Source organism: Phoxinus phoxinus (assembly GCF_949152265.1).
Source record: "Phoxinus phoxinus genome assembly, chromosome: 23".
In the NCBI taxonomy this organism is placed as follows: Eukaryota; Metazoa; Chordata; class Actinopteri; order Cypriniformes; family Leuciscidae; genus Phoxinus; species Phoxinus phoxinus.
In genome coordinates this window covers 25,751,480-25,765,542 of record NC_136898.1, presented here as the reverse complement: position 1 = coordinate 25,765,542, position 14,063 = coordinate 25,751,480, and the positions used below count along the sequence as shown (strand labels likewise).

Sequence of the window (14,063 nt, the reverse complement as noted above, 5' to 3'; positions counted from 1 at the left end):
CGCTCAACTGTTTTTTGTTTGTTTGTGTTTTGCTTTCTTTACATCACCTTGTCTGCCTTGGCAGAACATCTTGGGATTGAATTTATGGGTATGAATCGTTCTTTCCTCCTAGTTTGCAGATTCGTAGGTCTAGAAGCTTGAGCCTGTTTCCTTCAACTTCAGCTGGTTTCCTTTTGCTCATGAAGGGATCAAACAGCCATAACAGATGATTGGAGATTGACATCATTATTCTTTACTATATTAGAGCCACTCTGCAGGTTTCTAGGGTTTTAGACAAGAAAGTGGATATCCGCTCCGAAGCATGTGGCGTGCGGGGGGGCATTAGCCTGCATGCTAGGAAGGATGTTGTTAATAATTCATCAAGACCTCTGATATCTTCCATTCAAGGCAGATATGAAAAGCTATCTCACACACACTCACACACACACACACAGAGAGAGAGAGAGACAGCTAAATTTCACACACAGTTCAGCGGTGCAGAAGAGAAGCCGTACTGCAGTAGTTATGCTGTGTTTAGATCCCTTCAGCTTTGCTTTGCCCTCCATTCATGCATCCCTCTATCTTCCAAACGCATGACATCTCATTCCTCACTTTCTTCTTTGTTTTCTCCCCCTCTCTACTTCTCATCAGTGTTTTATCAATGTCTGTACATAGTGATTGCCGTTGTGTTGTGTGCATCAAGAATGTGTTTGCTGTACTCTAAAACCAACGATTCAAGATAGAAGTTTCTAAATCAAACGAGTGGTAGCGTTTGCTCACAGGGTTCAAAACGCTTGGTTGTGACGGGAACATGCAGTATTCTGTGCCTTTAAGACCCCATGAAGAAATTGAACATCTGAAAGAAGATAAAATATTGATGACATCATCGTGCACATCGTTTAACTGGACATCGGGCGTGTCCAGTTAAAATTGATTAGCTGTTTAATTAGGGTTGGTGCTAAAACCTGCCGCAGAGTGGCCCTCCAGGATCAGGATTGGACACCCCGGCCCTAATCACTCCATGACTAAACTAAACAAAAGCTGTGGTTGTCAGAACTGGTAAAGAGAAAGCTACAAGATCAGCCAAAGTAGCTTTTGTACGAGCTGATTTTGAAGTCCATAAAAGTGCATCTATCCATCATAAAAGTGCATCCATCTATCATAAAAGTGCATCTATCCATGATAAAAGTGCATCCATCCATCATAAAAGTGCATCTATCCATCATAAAAGTGCATCTATCCATCATAAAAGTGCATCCATCCATCATAAAAGTGTATCCATCCATCATAAAAGTGCATCCATCCATCATAAAAGTGCGTCTATCCATCATAAAAGTGCATCTATCCATCATAAAAGTGCATCTATCCATCATAAAAGTGCATCCATCCATCATAAAAGTGCATCCATCCATCATAAAAGTGCATCCATCCATCATAAATGTGCATCTATCCATCATAAAAGTGCATCCATCCATCATAAAAGTGCATTCATCCATCATAAAAGTGCATCCATCCATCATAAAAGTGCATTCATCCATCATAAAAGTGCATCCATCCATCATAAAAGTGCATCCATCCATCATAAAAGTGCATCCATCCATCATAAAAGTGCATCCATCCATCATAAAAGTGCGTCTATCCATGATAAAAGTGCATCCATCCATCATAAAAGTGCATCCATCCATCATAAAAGTGCATCCATCCATCATAAAAGTGCATTCATCCATCATAAAAGTGCATCCATCCATCATAAAAGTGCATTCATCCATCATAAAAGTGCATCCATCCATCATAAAAGTGCATCCATCCATCATAAAAGTGCATCCATCCATCATAAAAGTGCGTCTATCCATGATAAAAGTGCATCCATCCATCATAAAAGTGCATCCATCCATCATAAAAGTGCGTCTATCCATGATAAAAGTGCATCCATCCATGATAAAAGTGTATCTATCCATGATAAAAGTGCATCTATCCACGATAAAAGTGCGTCCATCCATCATAAAAGTGCATCCATCATAAAAGTGCCATCCATCCATCATAAAAGTGCCATCCATCCATCCATCCATCCATATTTAAAACTTTAAAAACTAAAATAACTAGCTTCTGGCAGATGACCGTACGCATTAATTTAAGGCAAAAGAGTAACCCCTGTTTTAAATATTCATAATTTTCTTACAAACACCCATGGCTTTGCTTCAGAGGGCCTTTATTAACCCCTGGAGCCATGAAATACTTTTATGATGGATGGATGCACTTTTTGGACTTAAAAATTGCGTCCTCCATTCACTGCCATTATAAAGCTTGGAAAAACCAGGATATTTTTAATATAAAGAGTGGCTATACATAACATAAAACTCTAATGTACATAACTGATGAGAATAAAATTAGACAAAATGACAATGATAACAGTATTTTACTGTAAAATGACATGAAATGTCACAGTTTTTCATGTCATGTAAACTAAAGGCCATTTTTTGCCCTTTTCTACGTCCCACTCAAGCTTCCTTCAAATTGCGAAAAATATGCTCGTCAACTATTTTCCTGGGGTCTTTAGCACGAAATACAGGACACGTTTCCCAGCCAACCAGCAGCCTGTGAGTTTGTGCTGCTACCAGTTCATGACTTTTTATTAAAGCCTTTAGCATTTCTTATCTATTGACCATTCACAAAAAATATACATTGGAATAGTTGCTGAAGGCTTCAATAACTTCAGTCTGTCACTGTTGTGATCTAAACCTCATGAGATGAGTGAAATGCATGAGTGTCGCAGGCTCCCAGAGGCCTCGGGCCCGGCCGGATTTGCATTTCATGTCATTTGTGACGACATGATGATTTTCTGAACTGACCTTGAATTAGCCTGTCCTGTTGTCCCATACCACCCCCCCCCCCCCCTCTCCCCCCCCTCCCCCCCTCTCAGCAAAACTACATCCTGAGATCAATAAACCCTGTCTAATTAAAGCATCAGCGCCACTGGAGACATACATGTGTGCTAGCTTATGTTCCTACTTGGATATCTGTTGAAACAACATTGTTATTATAAAAAAAAAAACGATTCCAAGTAAGAATATGACTGAGATGTAATGTGTGTGTGTGTGTTCAAGCTTGAAAAGCAGTCTGTCCTCTCTTCCAGAAGCTGAGGAGCTCTATCAGAAACGTGTGTTGACTATAACAGGCATCTGCATCGCTCTTCTAGTTGTTGGCATCATGTGTGTGGTGGCTTACTGCAAAACAAAGTAATTCACTTTTTGAAATGTCTGTTTGTACTAAGTTACTTTGTACAGTTAGTTTGTACTAATGTTTTACTCAAAAACTAAAATGAGCCATATTAATAATTATTGATTAGATATCTGATCTCCTGAAGTCTAAAGAGCTGTACTTGTTCCTTTTCACATTGTTTTTGCGCGCGTAGGAAACAGAGGAAAAAGCTGCTTGACCGTTTGCGGCAAAGTGTGCGCGAGCGAAACGCTGCGGCCAAAGGCGCCCCGCAGCCCCAGCCTCCACCCGAACACCTGCAGCTGGCCAATGTGAGTGCGGTCACTGCGTCTGAAGCATCACGGTCACGTGATCACACCAGAGGGAGAGAGTTTAAAATCCTGTGCACTGCAGTTTGAAACATTGCTTAAAAACACAGCGCCCCCTTTTTGGGGATTTTAGATCATTCATTCTCAGAAAAATGGCACCATTTATGTTAATGGCGTCAGTATTAAAGGATTAGTTTACTTCAGAATTAAAATTTCCCACGTCATCCAAGATATTCATGTCTTTCTCTCTTCAGTCGAAAAGAAATAAAAACATTCCAGGATGTTTCTCCATTAGTGACTTCAATAGAGAGCCTAAGTCCCTCCCCTTCCGGTGCACCATGGGACCTTATTTCGGAAAAATATTGTATATTTATATTGTATATTATAGTTGACAAATATCTTGTTTGAATTGTGCCCTGAATTACACATGATGTTTGTCAATTTAAAAGATACATTTTAAAGTCAAGAAAGTCGCAGTTTGATGTAAAACTGTTGAGGTGTAAGACTGTGAAAATACGTCATTACAAAGACTACGAACCCAGAAGGCGCACATGTGACGTCATACCTTTCTCTCAATGAATGAAGCTAACTTTACTGAAGCTAACTTTACTGAAGCTAACTTTACTGAAGCTAACTTTACTGAAGCTAACTTTACTGAAGCTAACTTTACTGAAGCTAACTTTACTGAAGCTAACTTTACTGAAGCTAACTCTACTGAAGCTAACTTTACTGAAGCTAACTTTACTGAAGCTAACTTTACTGAAGCTAACTTTACTGAAGCTATCTTTACTGAAGCTAACTTTACTGAAGCTAACTTTACTGAAGCTAACTCTACTGAAGCTAACTCTACTGAAGCTAACTTTGCTGAAGCTAACTTTGCTGAAGCTAACTTTACTGAAGCTAACTTTACTGAAGCTAACTTTACTGAAGCTAACTTTACTGAAGCTAACTTTACTGAAGCTATCTTTAGCCTACTGAAGCTAACTTTACTGAAGCTAACTTTACTGAAGCTATCTTTACTGAAGCTAACTTTACTGAAGCTAACTCTACTGAAGCTAACTTTACTGAAGCTGACTTTACTGAAGCTAACTTTACCGAAGCTAACTTTGCTGAAGCTAACTTTACTGAAGCTAACTTTACTGAAGCTAACTTTACTGAAGCTAACTTTGCTGAAGCTAACTTTACTGAAGCTAACTTTACTGAAGCTAACTCTACTGAAGCTAACTTTACTGAAGCTGACTTTACTGAAGCTAACTTTACTGAAGCTAACTTTACTGAAGCTAACTTTACTGAAGCTAACTTTACTGAAGCTAACTTTACTGAAGCTAACTTTGCTGAAGCTGACTTTACTGAAGCTAACTTTACTGAAGCTAACTCTACTGAAGCTAACTTTACTGAAGCTGACTTTACTGAAGCTAACTTTACTGAAGCTAACTTTGCTGAAGCTAACTTTACTGAAGCTAACTTTACTGAAGCTAACTTTACTGAAGCTAACTTTGCTGAAGCTAACTTTACTGAAGCTAACTTTACTGAAGCTAACTTTACTGAAGCTAACTTTACTGAAGCTAACTTTACTGAAGCTAACTTTACTGAAGCTAACTTAACTTTACTGAAGCTAACTTTACTGAAGCTAACTTTGCTGAAGCTAACTTTACTGAAGCTAACTTTACTGAAGCTAACTTTACTGAAGCTAACTTTACTGAAGCTAACTTTACTGAAGCGAACGTCTGTCATGTCTTCTATAGTCTTACGTTATAATCGTAACGTTACGCCGTGATGCCGGAGTGTGTTGTACCAGACTGCACACACACGAGCAACGGTGACGTCAGTGCGAGACGAGAGATGTAGTTTATTGAGCGATTTTCACATAAAACTAAACGTTACTCTTCTGCTTTATGACAAACTGCGACTTTGTTGACTTTCATAATTACCTTTTAAATTGACACATCATATGTGTGATACAGTTCGGACGGAATAAAAAGATAAGTTGTCTCGCCATTGACTACCATACATATTTTTTCAGAAATAAGGTCCCATGAGCCGGAAGCGGAGGGGCGGGACTGAGGCTCTCAATGCGGTCCAATGGGTCGAAGGTCCAGATGTGAGTTTCAGTGCAGCTTCAGTCTCGACACGATCCCAGCCGAGGAATAAGAGTCTCATCTAGACAAACCAGCCGCCATTTAAAAAAAAAAAAATATTTATATACTTTTTAACCACAAATGCTGGTCTTGCACTAGCTCTGTGATGCGCCACACATTACGTAATCACGTTGAAAGGTCACACGTGACGGCAGTACGACCCAGTGTTTCAAAGCCAAACGGCATTTACCAAAAAAAATTTTTTTACTTAAATGTAAAACAACGATGTCGGATGATTTTGAAGTTGGAGGAGAAAATGAGATGGAGTTTTTTGCCCTACATTTTTGAACCTGAACAAGCGTGACCTTTCAACCTGATGACGTGATGTGTGGCGCATCACAGCTAGTGCAAGACCAGCATTTGTGGTTAAAAGTAAGTTCATTTTGTTTATAAAATGGCCGCTGGTTTGTCTAGATAAGACTCTTATTCCTCGGCTGGGATCGTGTCGAGACTGAAGCTGCACTGAAACTTCGACCCGCTGGACCATTGAAGTCACGATATGGAGAAAATCCTGGAATGTTTTCCTCAGAAACCTTTAATTCTTTTCGACTGAAGAAAGAAAGACATGAACATCTTGGATTACGAGGGGGAGAGTAAATTATCAGGAAATTTTAATTCTGAAGTGAACTACTCCTTTAAGATTAGTGGTCAACAAGTATTGTACCAATCGACTAAAAGCTCATTTACAATAAAAGGGGTTTTTAATATGTGTTTAAACAGTTAAAGTTGATCAAGTGTACAGTATCATACACTACAAGAATAACAGTGATAGACCAATCAACTTTTGTCTGATTTCAGCATTACATGCCGAAAAATCCCGTCCCTCCTCACGTTCATGTGACAGACCGAGAAGCGGAAACATCTCTGTCCACCACCGACTCCTCAACATATGTGTCCAGCGCCGTCACTCGCTCCTCCAGCCTGAGGTACAGCACACACACACACACGGACACACAAACACACACACACACACGCACGCACGTGCACACGCACGCACACACACACGGTTACTGGTGAGAAACTGTCGAGGTGAAATGTGAGTCAAATCAAGTCTTCCTGACATTAAAGGCGCATTGGCCATTTTTCACAGACCATTAGCTCCTGAGGTTGTGGACATCTATGGAAGTCACAAGTTAAAAAAGAAGTGAAAAAGACATGAAACCTCAGGCTGACTTGATTATGTCTTTAATTCAAGATAAATCATGGTTTGCGTTCTCGAGACACAGGCACTGTTGTTGTGCGAATGAGCGGCCGGATTGCATTAAGGGTTTTCTGTTAGAACGGTGTCGTGTTAGCGGAAGTTTATAACTAATGATCGTTGAAGTGAATCAATCAAAAACTAACTTTATCTGGACAATAACTTTATTCTAGAGCTGCTGTAAAGCCAGAACTATCTCTGTTACTGTAATCTCCTATAATCACTGTAAAGCTGCTTTGAAACACTCTATATTGTTAAAGCGCTATATAAATAATGGTGACTTGACTTGACTTTAATATATATTGCTTTATGGAATGAGAAAGTTCATTCATTCCCTCATAAGTACAAATTCAAAACTCCGCCCCCTGTGCCGGGAGCACCAGCTCATTTGCATTTAAAGGGACAGACACAAAAGGTGTGTTTTTGCTCACCCTCAAAAAGTGACAATTTTAACATGCTATATAAAAATATCTGTGAGGTATTTTGAGCTGAAACTTCACACACACACACTCTGGGGACATCAGAAACTTATTTTACATCTTGTGAAAAAAAGGACATTATACATTATACCACCTTTAATTCAATGTTTTGTTTTGTTTTTCAAAGAAAGCTTTGAAATATCCTATGGCATAGCATATAATTTTACAATGTTCACTGATTCATAAGAACACGAGACTAGATGATGTGTATGATGAGCGTGTTTGCCTCTGGTCTTCACAGCTGGAGTAACGGGAAAGCAGACAGTGTGGTCCCTGACGCTCATGCAGTCCTGGTGAAGGAGAACAGCCGGCACGGGACGCCCGGTCCCAGAGGGCGTCTGAACGCCACCGGAGGCGTCCATCAGCTGAACGATTACCTGATGAGCGGCGGAGACCCCCAGGTGTCCTGCAGAGACGGCCCCTACAGCGAGAGGTAACTGAACCCCTTCAGCCCCGAGTACAGCTCTCACATAACTCACATCAACACAGGGTTTTCAATCGCCTTCATTTGGAAGACATAAATTTACAGGCCCCTATGCGGAAAGAAACAAACGCGCCGCCATCTTTACCATATTGTCTGTGAACTTCAGTTTCTGCGGTCGCTCTGTGTATCTCTACGGCATCGCTGTCCAGGAGTAATCAGCTGGTGAAGTGGATTTACTTAATGTAAAGTTAACGAAAGTTATCATGAGGATTGTAATGTTTAAAGCAGATGTCTTAACAAATGTCTGTAGACCGGGAAGATTTTAAAACGAGCCATTCATTCATAAATACGTAAGATCCCTGTGAAGATAGTCAAATCACTTTCATTTATACAGCGCTTTAACAATATAGAGCGTTTCAAAGCAGCTTTACAGAGATAATAGGAAATTACAGTAAGAGAGATTGTTTAAGCTTTACAGCAGCTCTAGAATAAAGTTATTTTCCAGATAAAGTTAGCTTTGATTGATTCACTTCCGTTGCAACGATTATCAGTTATTAACTTAGGGGCCGCTAACACGACACCGTTCTAACAGAAAACCCCTAATGCGATCCGGCCGCTCATCCGCACAGAACAGTGCCTGTGTCTCGAGAACGCAAACCATGAAATAAGTTCCAAGGTACAAGCCTTGAAATATGTATAATACAGAATTTTTATCGCTTCCACATAGCCACGCGAACCGGAATTATCCCGACAACGTTTTATCTGTTCAGAGGTAAAGGGAAGGAAGGCCTTCACAGACTAGTGGACACTTCAGGACTGCGGTGTCGTCGTGTCCTGGCGCTGGTCCTTCATCAGTTCCGGTAACGGCCTGGAGCCGGCGGACTGCGATAAACAGAGAAACTAATATTAGCGTAGATGCCATTCCTACTTATGATGTAACGAGTACATCAGGATTTACGGGAAGTGTTCCCAGTTCCGGCTGACCTAATCTATGCAGCCTAACATTGAGTTATATAAGTCTATAATGTGTTATGTGTATGCTAGGCCGAAGAGATGTGTTTTTAGTCTAGATTTGAACTGACAGAGTGTGTCTGCTTCCCGGACAATGGTAGGAAGACTGTTCCAGAGTTTTGGTGCTAGATAGGAAAAGGATCTACCGCCAGCAGTCGATTTTGATATTCTAGGTATTATTAACTGGCTGGAGTTTTGAGATCGCAGTAGACGTGAAGGACTATAATGCGTTAAGAGCTCGCTCAAGTACTGCGGAGCTAAACCATTTAGTGCTTTGTAAGTAATCAGCAATATTTTAAAATGTATACGATGTCTAATAGGCAGCCAATGCAGTGTTGACAGAACGGGGCTAATATGGTCATACTTCCTGGTTCTGGTAAGAACTCGAGCTGCTGCGTTTTGAAGTTTATTAAGCGTGCAAAACACAAACCGGAAGACAAAAGACCGCGAGTGCAGCGCTGAGGGGCCGGCGCTACATAAGCTCTATAAACACCATGACTGAGAAGGTTGTAAGACTAAACCGGTCATGAACACGCCAAGGCAAACGGCACTGCATTGCAACGCGCTACAATGAACGCTTCAATGACATTTGTAGTTCCGCTCCCACAGGATCCTCGCCCACTCGCGTTTTATGTGATATCTCCTCATGCTTCTGCCTGTCACGTTCACGTTTCGTCCGCTCCTGCCCGTGAATGCCCGCAGGTAGAGGTGTGAGCAGATTTACAGCCCGTTGCCCGTGACATTCTGTCTGGCTCTGCTGCAACACACAGGCCTCCCAAACACACAACGCTTCACAGCCTGCTGTGTGGCAAAAGAAAGATGCTTTGCCTATCCGCACCTGCTAACCATTTATTAATAACATTCTGTACCATACAAACATAAAATACTGAACATTTAAGTACCTTTTATTTTTAGATATTTTTATATATGTGTAGCCCTTCCATACTTCACTTGTTAGTGTTCATCTCAGACAGTGCATGTGACCGGATGCTTGTCCACTTATGACTCTGCATTGTCTGCAGCCTGTTCTTGTTGTTATTGTCCATATGAACTTGTGGCGCGTCCGTCCGCGCTCAAGGACACTCAGGCGTACTTTATAAGGCTTGTCCTCTTAACTTTAAAGCACAAAACGGAGCAGAACATGAGAAACTAAGTATACCCAAACCTTGAAGAGATAGTTCACCCAAAAATGAAAATGATGTCTTCATTTACTCGCCCTCGAGTTCTTCCAAACCTGTATGAGTTTCTTTCTTCTGATGAACACAAAAGAAGATGTAACCAGACAGTTGATGGACCCCATTGACTTCCATAGTATTTTTCCCCATAGTATAGAAGTCAATGGGGTCCATCAACGGTCTGGTTACTGACACTCTTTAGAATATCTTCTTTTGTGTTCATCAGAAGAAAGAAACTCATACAGGTTTGGAAGAACTCGAGGGCGAGTCCCTTTAAGTCTTAGTAATGTAGCTATCTTTGTTTCAGAAGAGCAGCTGTTATTGAACACTATACATTATGAGTGGCTCGTAGCTCGGTCCAGTGTCACAGCAGCTTCTCCTAGTGTGTCGTTTCGAAGGCTGCGACTCCGTAGGCCACATACGGGCCAAGCATAGGATGCCTCGTGTCACAAAAGTATGCGGTGCTTTCCAAACTCAGGAAAGAAATAATTAACAAATGGACGAGCCTTTGAAGCGAGACGTAGCATCAGCTGATGGACAGGCCGTAGTTATGATATGTGCTGTAAAGTGTGTGTGTGTGTGTTCCTCCACAGGTATGCTTCGGCTATAACTTCCCCGGCCCGTGTGTCCCCCGTGGGTCTCCTCTCTCCAGCGACGCCCTCCGAGACGTCGGCTCCTCTCTCCAGCCTGGCGACCCCTGTCCCGTCCAGTCCCTCGGGAGAGGAGGAGCGCCCCCTGCTGTTCCTGCGGGACAAACCCAGCGCACACCAGAGCCAGACGGGCCAGAACCTGCGCCACTCTGCCCACTATAACCACGGGCTGGATCTGCCCAGTCCGGTGCCCACCGAGGAGCAGGACAGTTCATCACAGCGGTTCACAAGCACAGGTGCCGCGTCCTCCCCGTCCCACAGCCCCGGGACCAGGACTCAGGCGGCGCCGGAGCCCGAGCTCAGCGGCAGTCCCTCAGAGAGCAGCGGCTCAGAGAGCGAGACCGAGGACGAGGACACGCCGTTTCTCGGCTGCCAGAACCCCGTGGTGTCCGGCGGGCTGCTTCTGGACGGGCTGGAGGGCAGCAGAACTAACCCTGCGCTGCTCCTCTCGCCCAATCACGACCTGCAGAGCAGACTCACGGCCCGCATGGCCAAACAAGACCCCATCGCTGTGTGACACATGCAAAGAAGAAGAAATCACCACTAAACCTTTATTTTCTAAAATTAAGTATTGCGAAAAGAAAAACTTCAACTTTTATTTTAGTGATGTTAGTGAAACAAAGACTTTTATAATGTGTGCAACGTGTTTGTGTCATGGGAAAAAGTGCCATTCACATGTAGCTGAGGTCACAGTATTTCAATGGCAGAAAATATAATCGACGGTGCCTTTTAATTTCAGTTGGGGGAAAAGAAGAACTGCATTATGACACTGGGCCATATATTCACAACAACATACATTCTCTGTGACTGAAAGAAAAGAAGACAAAAAATCCACCAGCACTCCTGAATTCTTGCGATCCGATTAAAGTGTGTAAAAGTGCATCATGGGCTTCTCAGTCCTGGTCTCGGTGCGTCTCTCTGATTTAACACTCATGCCCTGAGCCGTGTCAGACGAGAGAGACGTCCAGAGCGGCTCGATTTAACCTCACTTGTTTTATTTACATTGATTCTTATTTCTGCATTTTGATTTAAAAGAGAAATGTGAGGCTGCTGCAAACTGAAAACAAGACGATTCAAAAGCTCTAGAATTAAGAAAAAAATGCTACAAAAAAAAAATCACAGGAAGCAAATCATGTACGATCGGCTATTAATCAAACATAATCATTTAACATTACGGTTGTCATGTATAGCAGACATTAGTTCTACGAGATTTGATTACGGATTCACGACTGAATATATGGCTCACTTTGTCCATCATGCTCATTGGCTTTTCTAACAATGCATTGTGGGAAAGATATAGCACCACTTTTATGATACTGACACCGACATTTTTATTCCTATATTTTATTTTATTCGTTATTGTCCAGATCACTTTTTTTACATTTGTCCATTTGCTATCCATGTAGAACGTTACATTATATTCAAAGTGTTCCTTTGCGTCTCATCATGTTTATGTGTATATGTGTGATCATTTAAAGAACAAATCACCTGTTGTACAGTATTTTGTTATGTTTGCGTCACCAGATTAATACAGTAACTTATGTATTCACAAGGTTTTACTGAAAATAGCCTGTAATAGTCTATCCAGCTTGCTGAACAGAAGAACTGGTCACACAGACAACACTTTTAACCCAGAGCTCACTATAAAGCTTGTGTGAAGGCCTTTCCCCTACGCTCCCCCTTCCAGCAAACCTGGCCCATTTTATTGTATTTATTTTCTTTATTTATTTGTTATTTATTTATTTATTATCTGGGCCTTATGGAATCTAGCATCTATAAATCTATATTTTAATAGCATTGACAATAGGAGATATTTGCAATCTTTGGGTACATCAACAAAACCTTATTTTTAATGTGTGTTTTTTTTTCTTCTCCTCATCACTCCATAATATATTTGTGTGTTGTTTTGCCATTTAGGCCTAGACTCTGTTATTCAACATTCTGTCATTCAAACTCATTCAGAAAAAAGAAAAAAAACAATAAATGTTCACCATGACAAATATCCGTGAAACTGATTGTACAATAAAAATGAGCTGAACTGCTTCTGGGACACTTGAACACAGCCTTTTTTCTGTTGCTTCTAACGCAAGCGTTATGTAACTATTCCCAGCATTTTGAGCTGTTTAGTGTTGGATGTGATAGAGCGCGGCTTTAAAGGGGATCTTCCATCATCGTACATGTTGTTGTTTTCAGAAATGGCTGTTCATTTACTTTTTGGATGAAATTAGACGCGTGATCTCTAAACGACCAGTGTTCCAGCATAGCACATTTTGGCTTATTGGTTGATTGCCAATGAAGATAAAGGAAGAACAGATGCTCTCCACAGAGACAAATAAAGTGTTTCTGAACGCTGCACGAGGACAAACACAGGCATGCCTGGCACACACATGCAAAACAAGCACGGTCAAACATGACCACCACAATGTTCAGTTTCATTTGCTCTTGTGTGAACAACTCTATAAAATGTCTGGCCGCTATGTATGATAGCTTTATGTGTTGGGTCTCCTTATTTTTGCAATGTCTTATTCTCTAAACAAATTGTGAGCTGCTCAAAGCAGATAAAGTTGATAGCAAACTCCTAAAGACATTTGATTAGCTTTTCCTCTGCATGGGTGGATCTGGTACATAGACCCGAATGGCCGAACGCCATGACGTTTGAATTATACTGGAGCAGGTATCAGTTCTGCTAGTGACAATTTTAGGGGTTTTCTTTAATGATTTAAATTTTAATCTTTTAATCTCAGAAATTTGGATCAGATGATGCTGTTCAAAGGATATTTAAAGTTATTCTGATGTACCAAACAGTGTTACGGTAAGCATGGAAAACAGGAAGTGAAGACATCTTCACAATGCTTCGGCATATTGACGTAAAGTTTGGTACGTGTCGTCACAATACACTGAGCTTACTGGATTTGGTGACAGCGCCACCTATTGGCAATATGGAGACTAGGAACTGGAGGAAAATCATAGCATAGAGGCACGCCATGGCTGTGTCTGAAACCTACACCCTTATACAGGGCACTACTCGAGGCGACAGACATTTGTTGTGGTGTCTGAAACCATAGTGGACATTATCTAGTGCACTCATTCAATCCCACAATGCACCACAATAACGAGTGTACAACTGATGTACACTCAACGGCTAGAGAATACCCACAATGCACTGTGAGAGTCGCACGCGCAGCTGAATCATCCATCCATCCGTTTTCCAATCCGCTGGTCCAATGTGGGTACAGCGTAATATCATACAGGTATAAACTCCTTTTTACTTGTTTAATTAAGGTTTGTAAATGCTAGTTTCCACGACATACATTTTTTCATTACTCCTGGAGCTGCAGTGTGCTACGTTTCATATGATTATTAAATAGCACAAACTATGCAAAAGCAGCAGCTCTTCCAGCACTCATGAATTCACTCGTTTTCATTCACTCCGTCAAGTGGAATATTAGTAACGTAGGAAACAGTGAATGAGGGCGGTTTCAGAC

General features: G+C 41.4%; 1 protein-coding gene across 11 annotated transcripts in view; it reads left to right on the top strand.

The window, feature by feature from the left end:
* nrg1 (neuregulin 1) overlaps positions 1-12,634 on the top strand; it is a 118,924-nt gene extending 106,290 nt beyond the window's left edge. For 4 of the 11 annotated variants that reach the window (XM_079600244.1, XM_079600246.1, XM_079600250.1 and 1 more), the window contains exons 6-10: positions 3,113-3,215; positions 3,392-3,506; positions 6,440-6,567; positions 7,560-7,751; positions 10,522-12,634. In XM_079600244.1, coding sequence (XP_079456370.1) covers positions 3,113-3,215; positions 3,392-3,506; positions 6,440-6,567; positions 7,560-7,751; positions 10,522-11,095 — 1,112 coding nt within the window. In that variant the 3' untranslated portion in view covers positions 11,096-12,634. Of the gene's footprint in view, positions 1-64; positions 89-3,112; positions 3,216-3,391; positions 3,507-6,439; positions 6,568-7,559; positions 7,752-10,521 lie in introns of all 11 variants that reach the window. The other 7 variants (XM_079600240.1, XM_079600249.1, XM_079600247.1 and 4 more) reach the window with 3 other exon arrangements.
* The last annotated feature ends 1,429 nt before the right edge of the window (positions 12,635-14,063 follow it).